Here is a 22,272-nt window from a genome sequence, read left to right on the forward strand (position 1 = left end):
TTATGGCAGATGCTTACTTCTTCCCTAAACCAGTAAGGACTCTTTTCTGGTTGACATTTTACCTTTGTGACTCTGAAGAAATGGGACTGGTAGTTTTTCCTTCCAAATCCACAGCTGGAAATAGGCCCTCCCAGGTGTGGAGGTGGGTGGGCAGGCTGTGGTTTCTGCTATGGGTACTTTCCCCCCAGAGTGCCCTTGTGGGCTGTTGCCGGGCCTGGGCAACACCACCTCTTTCTCCTGCAGTTGTCTGTGGTGCCCTTGGTTTAAACTGCATGTTTAGGACGACAAGCGTTGATCAGCAGTTTCTTTTTGGTGGCTTCAGCATTGTGATGTATGACTTTCTAAAAGACTGATTTGGATTCTGAATATCTTAAAGGGCCTTGTTGGGGAAATCCACCTGTTTCTGAATGCCAAATATCAATTTGCATTCCAACACATATTTCCCAATGGGAAGGGAAGGGTTGAATCCGTGAACCCTTAATTCCCCTAACATTTGTTATCAGTTACATCTTCTGGCTAACTTGAGGGTCAAATATCCCTCTTTCCCTGTGGCATATTATACAATTATGTGAGGTATGAAGAGAAAAGCTTTTCTCTCTTTCTCATATAGTACTGGAACCTGAGGGGATCCATTGAAGCTGAACAGAGGACAGGCACAAGAGGAACCACTTCTTCACACAATGCATCGTTAAAACTATGGTTTTTGCTGCCACAAGATGTAGAGATGGCCACCAACTTTGGAACACATAAGTCTTCAAAAGGAGATTAGATATATTTGTACAGCATAAATCTCTCAAGTAACGGTATCTATATGCTACCTGCAGTATTGGAAGCCGTGTGCCTCTGAATGCCAGTTTCTGGGGCACAGCATCAGCAGGAGGCTGTGACGTTTATGGCCTCCTTGTAGCCTTTATTTCACCTGGGTCAAAGACCCAGTTTGGCACACCCCCCCATGTACATTTATGCAAACACATACACACAGGCTGGGAGCCTCAATGGTGCCCCTCTGGAGGCTTCATCTGGGGCAAAACCCCCATCTAGCCCCCTCCTCCCAGGTACATCTCTGCTTTGGAGCATTTTCTGGCTGTAGTGAGAAGAAGGATGCTGGACTAGATAGGCCCCCTTTGGTCTGATCCAGCTTCTGCCGGACACTTCTTATGTTTTTCATACATTGTATGTAGGCTGCCTTTGAAGGTTGTCTAGAAACTTCAGAATACAGCTGCAAGATTGCCCACGAGCTGTAGTAGGAACAGGTCTCACACTAGTACTTCACTGGCTCTCAGCCTGTTTCTGGACCCTATTCAGAGTGTTGTTTTCCACCTTTTAAACCTCTTGATAACTTGGGACCAGGATCCCTGAAGGATCAACTGTTTCCCCATGTACCAGTCTGCACACCAAGGACTTTGCAGGAGGCCTTTTTCTGGTCCTCCTGCTGAGTGAGGTGCAGCAGGTGGTTCCTGAGGAAAGGAGACAGCAGCACAGAGAGTCTTGCCTTCACCTTACTTTGTTATCGTTTTGGCTCCTGGTCTTATTTCCCCAGGCCTTTTAATCTCTTCTAGATTCAAATTGGTTTTTTTTATCCCCCCCCCCCCGTTGTCTTATGCTGATTTAATATGTTTTGTGGCTGATAGTTATTATTTTATGTGTTTTGAATTTTTACTCCTGTTGCAACTTGGCTGTAGGGCATTATATACTTAAAATAAATTTTAACTGCTGGTGTTCGTTCTTCGACCAGCTTTCAGCATATGACAGGATAATTTATTTTCTGTACTGTGATACTTTGTGCCTTTGTTTTACTGAGGTTCTTGTTTGTTTTACTGGGTTTATTGTGTGTTAGGCTAGGTGGAGGTTTGTTGGCTCTGGAAAAACAGCTGGTAATACAACCTGCCCCAATGCACAATGCAGGCCAAAGTCTCTGGGCGCTTCTTGGAGGAGTGCTCCCAATTGAAAGCCACGTGCGAACCTGGTGTCATGTGCGCTGTAGGATGGATGACTGTGCAGGGTTGTGAACAAAGGGGATGAAATTCTGCTTGAAGTGCAGCAATGGCTTCTGGTTGCCGCTCTCTCCCAATCACCACCTCCCTGTCTCTTTCTCCCCAGTTTTCAGGGAACCTTACACAGTCCGGGTGGAGGATCAAAGGTCAATGCGTGGAAACGTGGCTGTTTTCAAGTGCCTCATCCCTTCTTCGGTGCAAGAATACGTCAGTGTTGTGTCCTGGGAGAAAGACACGGTTTCTATCATCCCAGGTAAGACAGGAGGCATTGCTGCCCCTCACCTCCTGGTCCTGCTGCTTCCTTTCTTCTATCACATGATATCTGTTGTCATTCTATCTCTAGTGATCCCTGGCCAAGGGGCACAATGGATGCTGGCTGAGGATTGTCAGCCCTTTTGCCAAGTCCCAATGCCAATGGGGCCACAAGAATGCCCCCCCTGTTTTTTTAGGAACAGGGCCCCAGGGTGGATTCCTTCCTTCCCAGAGCTGGGCTGCCTCTGCATTTAGTCAGCTCTGTAAGGCCCCTTAGAGCTTGGATCTGGGGGCTATGGTGGTGGACTAGCTGGTGCCACGCTCATGCCGAGAGATGAGGGGAATGTGAGGAGGTGATAGTCTTGTTCAGACCACCAAGAAGAGACTAGCTGCTGATCCAGGCCAGCATCCTGTTCTCAGAGTAGACAACCAGATGCCTCTGGGAGGAGGCCTGCAGGCAGGACCCGAATGCAGCAGCTTGAGGTCCTCTCCCTGCCTGAGCTTCCCAGCAACTGGTCTTATTATACTGAGACATGCATTGGCTGATGCCTTCCTCCCTTCAAGATAGTGCCCTTGAGCCAAACAGGAGCCACACAGAACCAAAGATTGTGTTTAGCCTGGAAGTGCCTTAGAATGAAATCTATCAAATGGTTGGGGATGTTACTTTGAATTGTTCTTGGAAGTAAACACTCAAATCAAAGAATCTGACTTGTGTCTTGCAAGACTTTAATTGGTCTTTAAAGGCTATCTGGAGAGAACATTTGACCAGCCTGCCTCAAAGCCCTACTTCTGCAGAGACTGCCAAGGTTTGGGCAGACCCAGAAGAAGGAGGGGGGGTACACCAAGGATTGCGAAGGGAGATCCTCCTCCCCCTCTTTGACCTTTTCAGTGCACACTCTGTATTATTAGAAGGAAAAGAAAACTGATTTTATAAATTGCTCATTGATTTGTGAGCAGTGCTTGCCTGAGGCAGCGTCTGCTTTGGTCTGTTGGATAATGCTCCTGCGCAGCTTCTGTGTTGGCTCCCGAAAGCTGGGATGAGCTTTCTGGGGAGCACACACCATGTGGTGATATGCTGTTATTTTGGTTGCATTTCTGGAGTTGAGGTTCCATATTAGAAGACTAACCCAATCAGAGAACAGGCATAGAAACTGTGCCCTGATTTCCAGAGGGCAGAACATGTAATGACTACAAAAACTAACTGGGAGAGAGAGAAACTATTGATTTGTTCTCATGGAAGAACCACCTAGCCATAGTTCAAAGCCTTAGAAATGCAGTGAGATTCACCAGCAAGTTCTCATCTTATACCTTGTGTTGCATCTTCCCTTTGAGAAGGCTGCCATTTGAGTAGAGGGACTTAAGGACAGTGGGTAGGAGAGGGCAGTTGAAATGCTCTTCTCTGTTGCTGTGTTTCATGACTGCTTTGTGTCCATTTGTTCCCTTATTATATAAGGACTGATCTTTCTGGATGAGGTAGCTACAGACATTGAGGTGCTATCTGATGCTGCCTCTAGTGTGAAACCATCTTGTGAAGCTGCTTTCTCGACTCCCCTGCTAGATCTTCCTAAGCTGAAGTGGTTAAGGCTGCTGTTGTGAGCCTTGAGTACTGGTGACTCAGAGGAGCCTGAAGGGCCTGGGGGAATGGGCTGCTGCACCCTAGCAGACCTGAGACTATGATAGGGCCATACAGGCTATCCAGAGAGCCCTGCCTTTGTAAGCCAGTAGTGTTTGGCCAACCCTGCAAAGACTTGGCAAGGGCTTTGCCCCAAGGCCTGTTCATTGCTGCTGGATGTTTGTCCTTGCAAGGGTCAAGAAATGCCTCTGGTCTCAAAGCTGCCTTGCAGAAGCCTACAGTGGAAGCTGAGAGTATTGGATGTGATGCCCGAGACCTCAACACTTTTTTGTTGTTGGAGACCTAAACTGTGGGTGTTTCCATGGGCAGGCAGTGTACTCAGGTTTTTCCTGTTCTTGGGGAGTGAACAGACCTCCTTGCAGAGAGAGAAGCCTGCTTTCTTTCCTCTGCTCAGTAAACTTGAGCAGTTGCTAGCAATCTCCTTATCCCTGGGTGGGCTGTGCTTCTCACAGTTGTTGGGGTCCTCAATGTTCCAAGCAGCAGTGGGATTGCAAGAGGGGCTTATGGTGGAAGGGGTGATGACATCATACTGTAGTGTCTGCTATTGGGTTGCTCTGAAGCCTCTTGGGAAGCAGAAACATACAGTGGCTGCTCCCCTATATATGTTTGCATTTTTCTGCATGAGAAACACCTAATTCAGGTTTATTTGAATGCTGTCTTTCCAATCCCTTACTCCTTCCGAAGACTTTTACAAGATGCAGGAGTAGTGGACTTCACTACCACACACACACACACATCCCCATCCTTGTGTTTACCATCTAACTCGATGTAGAATTATGGAGAATTTGAAAATTTGCACACAATTTTGTGACAATTTGTTTGGCCAAATAAAGGTATTGCCCTAATGTGGCTATTTGAAGATAAAACCACTCATATCCAGTCAGACCTGTTAACAGTTGGAGCAGTTAGTATGACGTTTCCAGAACATGGAGTGTGTATGTACTCATTGCATGATAATATGCATTAATTGCTAGGTGCAGACACATTTTGGGGGAGCTGTACACAAGACATTGTCTCCATGCCATCCTTGTTCCACACTATTAGCTGACTTAAGCGCATTCTGCAGGATTGGTTTTAATCCATTTTGTGTTGAGAGCATTTGATGCACACTTCTATGTAAACTCGGCCACACAATACAAATAGTAATTCTGTTTTTAGCAACTTTATTACGTGAATGTATGCACAATTGCAAAGCCCTATGTACAAGACGGCTCTGAAAAAATGAGCTTTGTGCATTCCTACATGTGTACATAGGCATGATCTAGTCTGGTTGTTTGGGATCAGTTTCTGTTCTTGTGGCCAAAAGAAGTAGACTCGGTTGTTGCAGGAGGTTCAAATAAGTGTGCATTTGGTTCTTGCCTAATTATTTGTAGCTGGAGAAGACTATGTGAGTCCAGGAGGTGATTAATGCCTCCTTGTAAATAGCAGTCACTTCAGCCTTGAAGGAGGAAGTTGTTTGGTCTCTCCTTAAAAAACCCTCTCCTGTCCCGGAAGACTGCAATGTTTATCACCTACTCACAAATATCCACTTTTGGGCAAAGTGCTTGAGTGGGTAGTAGAAGGCTTACTTGTATGCTGCTTGGATCACTTTTCGTTCCTAGTGGTTTACCAAACTTCTTAATGTATACAATGGATTACCTACACATCCATTTCAGTTTCGTTTCAGGATTGACGTCAATGCCAAAACCCTGATGGATGATCTTTGTAAGGAGAGAAACAGGGAAAGTGTGACCTTGTGAATTCTCCATGATGTATCAGCACCTTTTGATACCATGTGGAAGGCGTGGTGATACAGTGTTTCTGCTCCTACCTGCACTGTAGGTTCTATAAATTAGTGATGGAGGATTCCTGCTTTAAAACCATGACCCTTGTATCATGAGGGTTCTGCAGGGATCCACCTTATCCTGCACACTCCTCAACATCTGTGTGAAGCCTCTGTGCTTCAAGTATTTGGAATGCAGTGCTTTCAGTATGTTGATGGGCCTCAACTCTGTTCCTTCTTGTTGGGTGAAGGCTATGAATATACCAAACCAGTGCCTAGGTGCAGTAGTGAGCTGGATGAGGGGTAAGAAACTGAAGCCAGGATCTTTTGATAAAGGGCAGTATATAAATCAATTAAATAATCATCATAAGTTGGATGCTGATATGATAGAGACACTGTGAATAGTTGGTTCTCAGGCTGGGGAGATCCATGGTTGCCTTCTTTTGAACAGAGTTACATTGGCCATGAAAAAACAAGTGCACAGTTTGGGGGTACTTGTAGAATCAATGTTGTCACTAGAGACCTAGGTGGCCTTGGTGACACAGAGTGCTTTGGCCAGCTTTGGTTGGTCCACACATCTGATCCATGCTCTGGAAACCTCCTGGAAGAATTACTGCAATTTGTTATATGGGGCTGCCATTGAAGATGACACAGCAGCTTCAACTGTTGCAGAATGTGGTTCTTCCCCATCAGCTTGTCTGTGTCTTGGGAACTTCCGCCAAAGCTCTCTTTTAGGGACCTCCTTGCTCTGAGATCTGGAACTCGGCAACAAAAGAAAAGGCCTTTCTTGCAGTGGGTTCCCAGCTGCAGAACATCCTCTCTAGAGAGGCTCACCTGGCACCAACATTGCTATCTTTTCAGTGCCAGTCAAAAATGTTTATTTCTTCCTGGGCATTTTAATCGGCTGTGAATTAATTTTATGGATTGTATTTATTGCTTTACGGTTGTACTGTTATGTTTATTGATTGCACATTGCCCTTGTACATTCAATCAAAAAGAATGAAGGGCAGTATAAATACGTTTAAAACAAATAAATGCTTGGCTCTGTTCCCAGGAACTTGTGTGATGAAACAGTGTCTAGGGCAACCTGGGACTGACAATGAGGGCCTCCAGAGGTTGTTGGACTCCAGCTCCCTGGCCAGCAGGGCCAATGGTCAGGGGTGGTGGGAGTTGTAGTCCAGCAACATCTGGAGGATCCCCACACCTACTATAGAGACTCCTGGTGGCCCAGGCTGTCCCTGGCCACTATGAAGACTGGTTCTTGCCTCTGGGTTTCTTGGTTGCACCTGCTCAAGTTTCCTTGGGTCACCTTTGGGCCTCTGTAAGGTTTTTGTAAGGAACCTATCACGGCATGAATGGAAACTAGAACAAACCTGCCAAATAGTGAATCATGCACCAGGTGTGATGTTCAGGTGTGAGTGGGAAGCAGGCTGTTTGTCAGAAGAGGATCCCTTTGTCTTTCAAGGCAGTACATGGTCTGTTTTAATGAAGTTCAGTGGCCAAGTTCAGCTTTCCATTCCAAGTTTAGCTTTGGAATGTGATTTGCTGTGAGACAATGTGCTTCCCCTGTTGCCTCTGCAGGGAGTGTGAGTGGCTGTTCTTCTTTAGCTCCCCAGAAGTATGTATATTGTGGAGAACCCACTGAGGACTTGTCTTTAATAGCCCATCATTGCACAGTGGCAGCTGCCTGCTTTGCATTGGTTCCAGGCTGCTGCAGCTGCAACGGTCTCTCCCCCACCCCAGCATTTGTTAAATTGCTGGCTGCATTATTTGGTTAACTTGGTAACATTGAAATTTACCCTGAAATCAAATATAAATTCTCTTATAGAAGGTTATCCTATACATAAATCACCATTAGCCTGCCTCGTTTTTGTTTAATGCCTGCCTAACTGTGCTGCTGTCTAAAAATGTGTGTTTAGTCAAGTCAAGGGTTGCAGAGAAATTATAGGTTTTTCAAAAAGCCATTTGCTTTGTAGGTCCTCACATCAAAATCAATCTTGCCGTTAGTTCTCCCTCCCCCTACAAATATAAGGTCCCACTCCCTCGCTTCTGGCATTTAATGAAGGGTCATGTTAATTCTAAATTAAGCCAGTGGCACTTACAGAATGGTGGGCCTTTGGTGACGCTGTCCTGCGCTTTAAGGTTATGGTTTTGAACTTTGTGGCTAGCTATGGATCTTGATCTGTTGTGGTTTAAAAAACTGTTATTTATATTGGGGTCAGCTCTCCACCTTGAGTGGGATGTATTCAACTGAATTTTTTTATCTTCCTGTTTCAGAAGCCCCAAGGAAATGAGGTTCCGTTTCTGTGAAATATGCCATCTTCAGCTTGCAAAAAATGGGGATCTTTTGAGCTGAGGCTCTGTCCCTTTGCCAGGCAGTGCTTTGGCTAAGTGTGGTTGAGTCAGGAGGTTCCTGATCCCCAGTTTTGAAAGGGAAGGCTGTGGATCTTTCATTGTCGTGGGCCTCAATATGCCCAGATGTCAGTGGACAGCTTGAAAAATACACTCTTGGTTCCAACCCCCTGTGAGAATGTCAGAATTGGGCTTGCTTTGGTACTGAAGGTCAGGAGTGTGAAGTATAGTCGCATGCTGGATTGTGCCCTCTGCCACCATTGATCACCAATTTGAGGACATCACAGGGCAATGAGTTTGCAAAGAAGAAGAGCCTGCACACTGTTTCCCTCCATCGCTGCCATGAAAATGGTTAGGTAGAAAGCTTAGAATAATGAAATAAGTAAATGGTCCGTCACTGACTTGTTATGAACAGAGAGCAGGTTGTTTGGGCCTGGAACAACAATGCGCTTTGGAGTCAGATATGGATAAAAGGTCAATTGTGTGAATCTGAAAACTTCTTCATGTGAGGAAAGCAGAATAAAAGCCTCAGTGAAAGTGAGGAGCTTTTATTGGAAATTGGTTGAGGTGGGCTTTTCCAGAATCCTTGCTCAGACATGGTTGGAGCATTTGACCTGTCAGAGCATTTTTCTCCTTCTTGTACCCCAGTGTGGAGTTCCCCCCTCCCTCCCTCTGCTCTTTTAATTATAAACCTCACTATAATAAATAGTATAGGAGTGCCTGTCTGCTCTCCTCCTATGAGGTGAAAGATTGATCCAGTTAATTTGGCTCATCTTCGTGTGTTTGGTGGAGGGGTAAGGTTAACCCATAATTTCACAAAGAAAAATCCTTTTTCTGCATGAGCTCTTCTTGCACTCTCTTTTCTGTCTCTGCCATGTGCTAACATTTAGTCTTTAATAATCTGGAAGCAAATGAAATTGTATATTTTAAAAAATCATTTTATTTTCTCTGCAAATATAATGAGTGCCTGGAGACTCAGCGTGAGGCTACCCAAAATTAAAGCTACCAGGAATATTTATGGTTGTTGCGCTCCCATTCATATTCAGCTGCCTGCGCTGAGCCTTTGCATCGCGGCTTGGCTGCCAGCCCCAGCCAGGTGGTGTCAACAGGCCCCCAAACAATGCCTATGCACAGCCTAGCGGGCAGAGCTGAAAGCTGATCCAAGGCACGGCCTCGCCTGGGCACAGATAATTCCGCTTTGTCCTTCCTCAATGAGCATTCTCTTTAGAGGGCAGTGATCTCCTGCTACCACAAAAGGCTGGGGTGCTGACACCACAATGGGGGCTGAAAGATGATTCTTGTTTGCATGTCTTCAGGGAGGGGGCAGGCAGCAATCTGCGGCAGAACATTTCCAGCTGCTGGCTTTATAAGTCTTTGCCTGCCTGCCGAACAGGACTAGTTGGGCTTAATGAAATCATTTTCTGTGGCGAGCTGCTGCCTGAGGTTTGCAATGTCAGGATGAGGAGCAGCAAATTTGCATGCCTTCCCAGGTTGCTCCCAAGAGTGCCTGTGATGTTTTGCATTTGCAAGAGAGGAGAGCAAGTGAGAACGGGCACCAGCCTTTTCATGCAGGAGAAGGCCATCAAGGGCTTCTAGCCATGATAATTCTGTTTTACCTCCACTGCCATTGCAGGGAATTGCAAGTATGGAGAATGCCATTTGTGTACTCAGGTCCCCATAGGAATCTCATTGTCCACCCTGAAAACAGGATACTGGACTACATAGGCCTTTAGTCTGATCCAGCTGCATAGCTTGTCTTAAATTCTTAAGTTCAGTGTGATGCAGGCGTGGAGGTGGGCCGGGGTGAAGGAGGAGGAAACACCAACGAAGGTGTTTCCTCCTCTAGCTGTTGGGGATCCTGAGGTTTCAACTGCAGATTTTTGCTGCCCAGAGAGCTTTGGTTATGGTGTGGACAGAAATGCCATAAATATGTAAATTAACATTCTTAGGCAGTTTACAAAGGCTGTGTTGAAGGCAACTGCAGCTTCCTCTTGGGAGCTGCTAGCTGAAAGCAGGTGCATTGGAAAATGTAAACAGCTGAGAAAGTGAAAAGGGCTTCCAGCCTCACTTGCCAGAAGCAGGTAAACTGCCCACCCATCTCTGGGTGTCTTGCACAAGCAAGGAACCTATATTCATTGCTTGCTAGGTGGGGGAAAGTTTGCACATAAAGGCTTCCTTCTAGAATGTTCTCTTTGGTGACATTGGCATTAGTGGTGTCCCAATTCCACCTGGACAAACAGTAGTTGCCAATTGCAGCTGTCCTAGTGAGCATTTGCTGCAGATTTGCCTGGCTTTTCTTCTCTACCTCTTCACAAAGCAACTGTTGTGCTCTGGTGTAAAAGGGAGAGACCTCTACAGGGAACAATACCTGTCACTCTTTCCCAAAAAGCTTACAATATAACCATATTGTTTTTGTGAAGACATCAGATAGACTCCCTCCTGTGACTCAAGTATCACCATCAAGATCAACTCCATCACATTATCCCTGACCAGTGGCCGTTTACATCAGAAGAGCCGCAGGTTTCCCAGGCCTGGTCTAGGCCAAAGCTTATTGGCTTGGAGAAGAGGAAAGATCCTACCCAATAATGACGGGAAGCAGTTTTGGGGTGCCAGGACTTAAAGCCTCGTGGAGTGCATGTCTATGGAATCAGAGACCTCTAGGATGTGAGAACACACAGCATGTCCTGCAAGGTGACCCAGACCCCTTCCTAGTTTTTGCTAGGATCTTCTGTGAGCTGGCCAAGGTTACTCTGCAGAAGGGACTTGTTTCAAATGTTTGCCACGAGCATGCAAGCTGCACTTTTTGAATGAGGTCAGTCTTTTGGAAGACTGGAGGCAACCTGCAACTTTTGATTTAGCTTCCCTTCCCGCCAAACCTTGCAAGTCTTGACATGTATGTAAAAAAAAGCTCTTCTGGTCCTTGGTGTAAGAGCGTGGTGAATGTGATGTGCAATGTGAATGATCTGCTCCCTTTGTTTGGATATATTCAGCACATCTCTTTGGGAATTCCTGCTTGTGTTTGATGCATTAAAGGAATCTCTTTGGGGTCTTGCATGGGAGCTGTTTCCGTACCAGGTAAATATTCCCTGGTATTGCGCTGATTGGTTGATTCGTCACTCCACCTGCTTCCTACAAAACCCACCCCTCCTGAGGCATCTTGCCTCCTGCCAAGTTCCCTCTCAGCCCCCTGAGAAATTGTGCTCAGGCCAGTTACGGCAGCGGGAAGGAGCTGAAGGTGTTGTCGTCGTTCTCACCAAATGGGGTGAGATTCTGTCTGAAATAATCCCATCCTTCCCCGGAGTCTTGGTGTGAATTTTATCTAATCACCATGGCAACAGATAAAAAAAGGTGTGAGCACCACATCTCCCTCTCTCTCTGCTGTGATAATTCAGATTTAGATATTCAGATCAGATTGAAGATGGAGATTTCAAATGGAAGAGGAACAACAGAATGTTGACTGCTGTTCTGGGCCCTGGTGTGTGATGATCCTGCCCTTTTGGAGGATGGGATGCACACATACTTCCTGCTGGTGTGTTTGAAATATAATTAATTTGTCAAATGTGCCCTGATAATCCAGTTTCATTTTTGATGCAAACATGAAATGTAACCTAAATAAAATGCATGTTAGCATTCTCGGGGAGGGATTGCTTACTACTTCTAGATGCTAGACAGCAGCCAACCTTTCTTGAAAGGTCTGGAAGGGTTTAAGAGAACCTGTTTGGAGCAGGTGTTATGAAGTAAGAGGTGGTTGTTGCTAGCCAGTATCTTCTGCTCCTTCCTGCCGGCTAATCCATCTTGCTCCTTTTCCTTGGCCACCCATTCTTGTCCTTTGTAGAGAGAGCCGTCCCCCATTAGTACTTCCTGCTCCCAGAGTTTTAATTGGCAGTTAACTCCTGTTAGCTTTCCTATGGCAGGGCCAGGCATTACAAGTCCACTCCACATGTAAAGGGCCCCTTCTGCTTCTGGGATTTCTGTATTTATTAGTTTTAATGTTGATTCTCACTCTGGGCTCAACATGGTTCCCTGCAGATGCTACTATGTTGGCTATCCCTGGTTTGGTGGATAGAATGTTGGGCTTTAACCATGGAGGCCTGGCTCAAATCTTTGCTTGTCTATAAAGCTTACTGAGATACTCTGCTCTCTGCAAGGTTGTTGTGAGGAGAAAAGGAGGAGCGTGTTTGCTGCCATGAGCTGCTTGGTGGAAGAATGAAATAAGGAATAAAATGAATGTCTAGTACCAGTACAAGGCTAATGGTTAGAACAGTGGCTTATTTTCCTGCATTTATAAAAAGAAGTAGTACAGTACATATTTATATTCACAAAAGAATCATACATATTCATGATTGCAATGAAACAAAAGTATAGGGTTGAATAGTATCCTGATGCTTGTTAACCCAAAACATCACAACTGAAACCCGTCTTTTACAAATACATTTGAAAGCTGTTTGTTACTCATTCTTCTGTAGTATATTAATTTAGATAGTATTGCTGTATTTCAAATTATTTTAATACCATTTCAAAACCTGGGGGTCAGTATTATTCTTATAATTTGGGGCTATAAGAAGGTTAGCTATAAGAAGGTTAACTACCAATTCCAAGTCCACATCAATAATTTATTTCTTTAGATAGCCTAATAACAATATATTTGGATCTAATGGTAAAAAGATATCCAGTTATTACTCTGATTAGATTCAGAATCATCATCATCATCCTTTTTATTCGACCGTCAGTCAGAAAAAAGTACATTTTATCAATACACAGTTAAAAACATCCAGGAAGATTTTAAAACTTAGCCAACACTAAAATGGGCTAAACAGATAGCCCCATATCAATACAGTCAATTATAGTCTTGCGACGCTTAAAAGCTAAAAAGAGAAATTTGGCCACCAAGGAAGGTATAGCTCTAGTGGCGTTATTCAGCAAGTGTAAAACCTGGTTTTCTCCGGGTAGGAAGCTGAATTGACATAGGAGAGGGTCTATTAAATTTTGTCTAAGCTCTGCATAAGAAGGGCAAGTCAAGAGAATATGTTCAGTGGACTCAACCACACCCATGGCACAATGACAGGTTCTCTGGGCGTATGGTACCCCCCTGTACCTTCCCCACAATATCGCAGAGTCAAGGACATTTAATCTAGCCGCTGTAAGAAGTCTACGGTATTCCACATAATGGATTTCTGCAAGGTAGGGGGCTGGTATAGTCCGATAAATCTGGTCCCCTAGGAACGTCCCTGGTTTTACCTGGGCTATGTCCTCTTGTCTGGCAATGTCACTCAGTCTCCGGGAGATCACAGCTCTAGCTTGATTGTACGTCATAGACTCAAAGTAGAGGTGAGACAATCCGCAGGATTGAACCTCATTAATGACCTCCCTTTCCCACGATGATTGGAAATCGTCCCTCAATATCAAGGGGGCAATACCCACTGGTTTAAAACAAAGCTTGAGCCATAGCCAGAGCTTCGTCTTCAAGGCCACATACCGTAGAGCTTGCCAGCCGACCTCTAATCTCATAACCGCACCCGCTACCGAGGGGGGAATCCTTAGGATGGCTCTAAGGAATCTCGTTTGGATAGAATCCAGTTTCAAAAAATCCCTACGGGAGCCTAAAGAAATGCCCACCAAAGGCATTTCAGAATTATACTCTAGAATTATACTCCAGAAAGTCCAGGTCATAGAGAATAGATTCAGAATTATACTCCAGAAAGTCCAGGTCATAGAGTATTCTCAAAATATATGTTAAAAAATATGCCTGTACTGTACTATTGTGCAAATGTGGTTCAATGATCTGTATGGTGTTAAATGCCATTGAGGGCTCATCTATACTTCTGTTTGTGCCACAATTTCTAGGCACAGGTCATTGATTAGTAGCATGGATCCAAGCAGTTGTTTTTTTTGTCCCATCACCTTCCCTGAGAAAACCTGCTGTTTACTGCTGAATTGGAAGAAATGTTAATCGAGTTTTGTGCGGATTGATGTGTTCGTTCTGATTCAGTGGTAAGTAAGTGGGTTTTCCTGGGGAACACAGCAGGACAAAACAACAACACAACCACTCAGACCCATGGCTACAAATCATGGACCTCTGCCTAGAAATTGCCGCACAAACGAAAGTGTGAATGAGCCTTGATATTGAATTTCAAGGACTTTTTTTGAGAAAGGTCTGCTGTTACTGAATTCAGTAGAATTTTAGTTCAAATCCATTGCCTTGATCTGATTCCTGCCTAAATCTTTTGTCATTTCCCCAGAAATGTATACCCAACATACAGTATATACTGTTTCCCTATCAGAGTTTGGCTATCTTTAGACCTAAACAATTAGCTCACATTTATTTCTTCCCTCAGCCCTTCCATAGTTCTTAAACAGTGACAATATTGTCCCTCTGTCCTGGAAGTATTGGAATAATAGGGGTCTTACCCCTCCCCTAGCTTCTGTTGCTTCCTCAGATGATGCTATATTTTGTCCATTCATTCTGTTAGCATTGGAGCTGTGGTTTCAAGCTGCATCTTGCGTAATCCCTGAAAGGCTACTCAGTTTCTGCTGTTTGTTGTTTTTATTTGCTAGGAGACTCCAGGCGACCTTCAGTATGATTTAAAATACATAGTTTAAAAGTTCAACAAAACATTATTCAAGAACAATAATGCTTGAAAAGCCAATAAGCCTATCTTTGCCTAAAATGTGAGTGGTTCCACCATAGAAAAGACAATCTGGGGCTCCTGCCCTCTCTCTCTCCTGGCATTTTAACCCGAGTATCTTCTGTTCTTTTGTGCCCAATGCTGCTGAGAGGCCCTGTCAGATCAACTGGACATATTTCCTGTGGTGAGCTGCAGATGAAGAAGATGATGACAATCCTCCAGAGGGACCACAGGAGGCCTCCTTCTCCAAGCCAGAAACCAGGCCAGTGTATGTAGAGAGGAGAAGAGATGGACTACCCTGGAATGATGGGAGTTGCCTTGTAGTCCATGTCCAAAAGAGTCCATGCTTACAAGGGTGGGGTGAGGCACTTGCTGGTAACTAGTGTGCAGCTTGGAATAAATGGTGCATGGATTCTCTTTTCACTCACCATTTGCTAGGAGTTTGTCCTCCTGTGGCAGTTACAGGGATCAGTGACTTTTCTTGAGAGGCTGAGGTTTTCAGCCAACGGATTATTGGCTGCTGAGAGAGTAGCTCCAAACTGGAGCATCTGCTTTGCATGCAGAAGGTCCCAGGTTCAATCCCTGGTAAGGCTAGGACTGGCCCCTGTCTAACATCCTGCAGAGCTGTAGACAATATGAGCTAGATGGACCTGAAGGTCTGACATGGGTATAAGGCAGCTTCCTGTGACTGAATGCCTTTGAGCAAACTCCATGCTATATGTCAGCCAGAGAGAGGGGCTGGGTGTGTGCATGTGTGAAGCGTTGCCATTTGCGAGGGACAGCAGCCAACCAGATAAGCTTAGTGCTCTCTCCTGCCCTCACCAATCCGAGCACTTAAAGGCCAATTGCTGGGCTCCCTTAATTCCTGTGTGTGTAAATCTTTCAGGGGCTGGAGAGTGATGGCGAGGGGAGTGACATGCTGAGCCAGGAACAGGTGGCCATAGATTAGTGGAACTGTAGGGAGCTGAAGCAAAAGCCAAGCAGCCGGTAAATCTCCTGTCTGCCACCTTCTGCCTGTCTTGCAGGGGAGACGAAATGTTTCAAGCCCCCTTCAGGAGTAGTTCCTAAATCTGCCTAGCAGGCTTCAGCTGATGGCATCAACTCTCAGCGAAAGCCTGCCAGGTTCCATATGGGGTGGGGGGAAGGTCTGTGCCTTTAAAGGCTGTGCGGAAAGGCGGATGTGAGCATATGTATCCTCTTGGGATGACAGGAGAAACTGCAGCGGCCCAAATGCGCTATGTCTGTGCACTGTGTATAGACGCAGAGGAACGTTGCGCTCAGTGGCATTTGGCCACTCTCAGGCAGGAACTTTGGGGGACAACCAATGAGTGAGGTCCCCATTTGTTGGCCCTTCCTTCCTTCCTTCCTTCCTTCCTTCCTTCCTTCCTTCCTTCCTTGCAGGGCAGTATGCAGCATATGTGGGCATGGGAGGTAAACAGGGGCCTTTGCTCTGGAACCTCATGCCAGGCTCTTGCTGGAGGAGCTTTTCTACCTCCAACAGTAGCTGTATGGCTTCTGCTCTCTTCCTAAGTCTGCAATGCTAATTGCAACCATTCCTGACAGCAACCAAATAAACAGCAGCACATGCAGCAGCACATGCATTATACAGTGCGTTTCTGTGTCCAGGGATGCTTTCCCCCTGTGTTAGATGGGCAAAGAAGACTTGGGCTTGTGATGGGACAAGGCAGGTGTTTCGGGACTTTGAGGCAGTTGCTGGATGGATGCTCATTCCTCCCCATCCTGGTTGTTAGTGAGCATGACATGGGTGGCAGCAGAAGCACAGTGATGCCAGCCTCCTTCCCTCCCCCCAGAACAGGCAGTGCTTTATTCCCAAGCCTCTGCTTTCAAATTCTCTTTCATTTTGCATGAGAGACAGATGTGAAAGGCTGCAGGCCTTTTAGTCCCCAAAGAGAGAGGCTGGTTGTTCACATCCTCATCTCTGCACATTTGGGGACAATGGTCGCCCTTTCTCTGTCTGTCTCATGAAATGCACCCTCTTCCTCGAGTAAGAAGGGACGTTCTCCTGGGCAGGAAGCTGACCCAGGATGCCTGTGTGAGGGTGCAGGAATCAGATGATGGGACTAAGGGATGCTTCCCACGGTAAGAGTTCAATGAGCCCTTGTTGCAGACCCATGTTAGGTACCTGCTAAAGCTGCAACATTCAAGGGCAGATGTCCTTTTGTGGATGCCACAGAAACATATTCCTTGCCACCTTGACACATTTGTAAAGTGCTTCTGAGGTGGGGTATGTGTGTGGCAGATTTATGCGAAAGCCCCTTCAGCATCATCACACAGTCAGCTGGCCCCAGGTTCCTACTTAAAATTCCAGTTTATGGCTTTGACACTCTGTAGCCAAAAGAACCTATTGTGCTCCAAGCCTTGATAGTTTAGTTTTCAAGTTTGCCCATCTTGAGAGACTCTCCACTTAATTTTCTTTCCTAGAGGGGATGGCTTCATTCTTGCTTTTCAATTGTAAGCTGAAATCATAGACTCAAAAGAGTTGGAGAGAGAGGTGTAGTAAGTCATCTAGTCCAGGCACGTCCAACAGGTAGATCACTGGACATCTGTGGTAGATCACTGGTAGATCACACGCTCCCCCCAAGAAGCTCAACAACTTTGGCTCCCCTAAAAAAAGCTCAACATTTTTGCCCTGTACCACCAAAAAATGGGGCTTTCCTCCTCCCTAAAAAAAGTTGAACAACATTGACCTGAACCCCAAAAAAGGGGATAGATCACTGCCAGTTTTTAACTATGTGAGTAGATTGCAGTCTCTTGGGAGTTGGCCACCCCTGATAGTCCAATCTCCTGTCTCATGCAGGAAATGTAGGACTTCTTCAATTCCCACAGGTGGCTGTGCAGTAGATTCTGCTTGAAGAACTCTAGGGAGGGAGCGCCTTCCCATCAGGGTGACTGGCTTCATTTCTGAACAACTTTTGACAACATTGCATTTAGTGTTCAACTGAGAAGGACCCTCTTGTAATTTAAGCCCCTCATATTTGGTCCCGCTCTCTGGAGCAGCAAAGAGCAGCTGTTTGATCTGGCCTGTAGTGAACTCATTAGAATTCTCAGCCTGTTGATGTTCTGGGGTGCCTGGTAATGTGTGGGGCTTCCACACTAGGCCTTGAGTGTGGAATTGTCATTCTTCATTCTCTCTTTATGGGGCACCCTCATGATACTGTCATTTTGAATTTTCCCATTGTTTTCTTCCATCTTTTCTCAGACTTCAGAAAGTCTGACATTTTTCTGAGAAAAGGACAAGTTGCACAAATCTCTACAGGTGTAGATGCCCTTAGTACTATTCTGCCATTATTTTAAACAGGTCGGGCTTTGATCTGGTCAGAGATGTATCAGGTGATAAACCTATCACAGCTCTGCCCGCTTCCCCAGTAACCTTTACAATGGGTTTTATTTTATCACCCCATTCAATTTTTTTTTTTTTTGTCAATAAGCTGATTAGTGCTGAAATGCTTTTGCAGCTATAATGTGTTTCTGACCCAATTTAAAGTGCTGGTATTAACCTTTATTGCACTAAATGACTTGGGACCAGGCTACTAGATATATTGCTTTCTCCTGACACTTAAGATCTTACTCTTCCTCACAAGCCCTGTCCTGAGTGGCAAATGAAATGAGGCTGAAGTGGTTCCTAGAAGGCCTTTGGGCTGGTGGCACCCCAGTTTTATTGATTTGTGTATATCTGCCAGAACCAAGTTTTATACTGCTTTTATGGTTTTGTATTGCATTTTTCACCTTTTCATTTTTGTGAACTGTCCAGACGACTATGTTCTCGGGCGGCCATACAGCTACAGATAATGAGTAAAGCTGAAGTCCTAAACCCACTTACTTGGGAGTGAGGCGCATTGAACTCAGTAGGACTTAATTAAATAACTTTTATTGGGTCTTATAAACCAAGAACATAGGAATAATAAATGCTATGAATAAATAGACCAAGTCTTCTCATGTCTTTTGTACATCACAATAATAGCATAATAAATAGGCACCAATATCTACAGCATATGGCTAATTGTTAATGGTCAGTGTACAGGTTCTTGGTTCATGGGGTGGTTTAAATAAAAACAATAATAACGAAGGGGAAACAGGATAGAACAGAGTTAGCAGATAGCATTCAACATTGCATAGTTAAACGCCTAATCAGGAGCCCTTGTGGTTGTGTTTAGATTGAGTATGAATAATAGTCATTTCCCCTCTTATGTTACCCATGATGAATGTGGGAGGGGGGGGTTCATAGTAAATATAATAATTTATGTTTAAATTTAAATTTAGATCAACCAGATTGAGCCAAATGATGGGGTTGTGGTTGTGCATTTTCAGGAATCTTGGCAATGTTATAAAATTAAACCACATCAGGGTAAAGCCATATTTCTTGATCTGTCTGTATGTCAACCATATAGTTTATTTGTTAATCTCTCAAGGAGAGCTGTTTCTGAAACTGTTTTGCACCAGTTGTCTATCTTTGTGCCAGAAAGGTCTTTCCAGTATCTCAGGTTATGTTGCGTCTCGCTGCTTGTAATAAATGGCTTATTAATTCTTTATTATGTATTTCCAGATTGTTGCCTTGAAATATATTTAATAAAGCTAATTCTGGTTTGACTTCCAATTGTTATTTTATTCATTTCTTGAAGTATCAAATTCCGGAAAGGCTGGATTTTTCTACATTACGACCACATAGAATTGGAAGGGACTCCATGTGGAAATTTCAACTGGGTATGAGGGGGTCCCTCCAGCAGTGTGGTGCCAGGATGGATCATTGTCAACTTTCTGGGGGTTAAGTACCACCTGTACAGTAGAGCTTACTGCTGAGTTGATATGGTTATGACTGTAAGTCAGTAACTCCCCCCCTGAAAAGTAATTAAAACAGCAGAATTCCACTTAAGTGAAAGAGTGTTAATAGTGCCATAAAACTAGGCCAATCAATTAAAAAAAAAAAAATCTTTCCAGTCACTGCCATTAGCCACCTTGCTAAAATTATAGGGACCAGAAAGTTGTTTCCCCCAAGATTGTCATTTTAAAATTTATTTATTTATAGCATTTGTTCTCAGCTATAGGCAACCAGTGTACAATAAATTAAAACAAGACAATTCCTGTCTGCAGGGTTACAGTCTAAAAAACATGGCATGCAAAAGGAAAGGGACAGGCAGGGAAAGAAGGTAGGAGGATCAAACTCTGACATTGATTCTTAAGCAGTTGTTGTCATAATGACCAGTCTGCAGTTTAGTGGCAGGCCTGATGGAGGAGTAACACTCTTTCCTTTAAGTTCCATTTTGCTTTTTTAGTATCAAAGAAATACAGAATTGTTGAGTTAATAAAAATATTTTAAAATATAATCAGAAAATGTTTTTTCTGCTTTATAAAAAGATTATTATTTTATTATTTTATTTATTAAATTTATATACTGCCCTAAAAAAGAATAAACAGGGTGTTAAAATGGTGCCCACTGCAAAGGCTAGAGCAGGCATAGGCAAAGTCAGCCCTCTAGATGTTTTGGGACTACAACTCCCATCATCCCTGACCACTGGTCCTTTTAGCTAGGTATGATGGGAGTTGTAGTCCCAAAACATCTGGAGGGCTGACTTTGCCTATGCCTGGGCTATAGTAGATGTGTACTTAGGTGGTTGCTCAGGTGAATTGGACAGCAGCTAGGGTGGACAGAGCATATTGAGGCACACCCCTAGGAAGAACTCAGTACTCTTAGTAGTGTGGACAGTCAATCGCAGTACAGTAAGCTCTCAACTTGTGTGTGGGTTATGTTCTGGGGATTGTACCTATAGCCAAAACGACGTATTGCCAAAACACATTGGGTTCAATGGCAGGTGGGATTGCCAAAGTCCTTTCCCCAGACGCATGTAAAACTGAATGTGCACAAATTAAATGTGTGTATGTTGCGGGCTTACTGTACTGCTTTGTAGCTTCCAGCTGAAGAGCACTGTTTGGGTAGCAGCTATGGAGAGCATCACTCTTCCTTTGGCAGACATTTTTCTTGAGGAGGGGCATGAGGAAGGAAACTGAGGTCACAGGCAGGAAGTGCCTACTGTTCCTTGCTGGCCTTCAACTCTTGAGACAACCAGCATTGGGGGCCAGTGGTTGGCAAGCTTTTGGAATCCAATATTGAATCAGAGTTAATTTTCTGTTGCTTTCTTTCTCGGCTAGATTGAGGCTGAGAAGGGCTTTGTTTTGGGAGCTATGTTCCCTAGAAGTATGTTCTTTGTGCAGTAGACTTTGGTCAATAAAGGCCATGAAATTAAAATAACTGATCTGTCCTGTGACTGCATTTCCAGAACACTTGCCTGCTGATCTTGGATTGGGGCCTCTGGCTGTCCTTTGATATCCCTCTGGGGAGCCTCTTCTGCCTGGGAAGCAGTTGCGCTTGTTTGTGGAGCTCTCTCAAATCCTCCTCATTGCCCCTTACATTTCACTTGTGGTTTTGATACTCCCACTTCCAAACATAAAAATTCTCATCTTTTAATTGCAGCCTAAATAATTGCTTGTTTTGTGTGTTTTTTTGAGCTCTGGCTCTATAAGGCCTGAAGAACAAGGCATCACCAGGCTGCAGGTTTTCTAACTTATAATTATTGCTTCTTTTGTCATTCTGATGAATCTGGGAGAAGGCCCTCCTTTTAGTGTAGGATTTCTTCTCTGCTGCTTTGTTTTGTAGACAACTGAGGACATAGGATGGACTGTTCAGATGCTGCGCTTGTGTGCATTTACAGAGGAGTGCTGTATGAATGCAAAATCCAGAAAATCTTCCCAAGACCTTTTTACTTTTGGGAGCTGCGTCATTATGTGTTATGGAGGAGTGCTTGTGAAAGGTGTGAATCGCTGCCTATGGCGGTGCTCTACTTCTGCAAGCAGTACCATGCTGGCAAAGCTGAGTCGCAGAAGGTGCAGTAGCTTCCATGCACAGGGCTGACTTGTCCCTATGCTGCATCTTCTGTGAGTATGCCTTGCCGACATGGCACTGCTGGGACAAGTAGGGCACTGCTGTGAGCAGTGATTCTCAGGCTTCAAAGCTGCTTGTTACGTATGAATCAGCTGTGGGATGCAGCAGTTCCACGTAACAAGCTCCCAGTTTGAATGAAAGTCCAGCTCTACTTTTGAAGAAGTAAATTATGCCCCATTATTAACCTTTCTATTCTTCAATCAAAAGTTTCAGGCAAGAACAAAGTTAGAGATTTGCACTGATATTTATTTTTGGGTAAAGACGTTAAAATCATCATTATTTGCACAAGTGCTGAATTGTCCATAATAGCTCATCTGTACTCTTCTCCAAAGTGGAAAGGAAATACCTTGCTGTGTAAAGCTCACATTGTAAATCCACAGCAAAAATCAAACATATATGCCCATATATGAAATCTGAAATGTGGGTGTCTTTTGTCTACCTTTAATACTTTTTTCACAACTGCTCCCGTCCCTACAACTGTGCTGCACAAGAGGGGCTTTGTGGTTTACAGAGGATTAAAGCCTGGATTTGCCCGTGGCCTGGCTGCCTATAGCCCCAGAGGAGAACCTCCAGGGTGTTGGAGAGTGCCTCTCCAAGACCCTACGTGGCACCCAGGTGGCGAGGCTGGGAGAGGAGGCGACTGTTCCCTTCTTGTTTTGAAATGGCAGTGGCTCCCTTAAGAGAGAGCTCTTCATTTG

The 22,272-nt window shown here is 44.6% G+C and overlaps 1 protein-coding gene across 2 annotated transcripts in view; it reads left to right on the forward strand.

Moving 5' to 3' along the window:
* Nucleotides 1-22,272, forward strand: part of DSCAML1 (DS cell adhesion molecule like 1) — a 164,121-nt gene that overhangs the window by 11,700 nt on the left and 130,149 nt on the right. For both annotated transcript variants that reach the window (XM_080983895.1, XM_080983894.1), the window contains exon 3: nt 2,101-2,247. In XM_080983895.1, coding sequence (XP_080840021.1) covers nt 2,101-2,247 — 147 coding nt within the window. The remainder of the gene's footprint in view (nt 1-2,100; nt 2,248-22,272) is intronic.

This window comes from Podarcis pityusensis, assembly GCF_964106645.2.
Source record: "Podarcis pityusensis genome assembly, chromosome: 15".
Taxonomy (NCBI): domain Eukaryota; kingdom Metazoa; phylum Chordata; class Lepidosauria; order Squamata; family Lacertidae; genus Podarcis; species Podarcis pityusensis.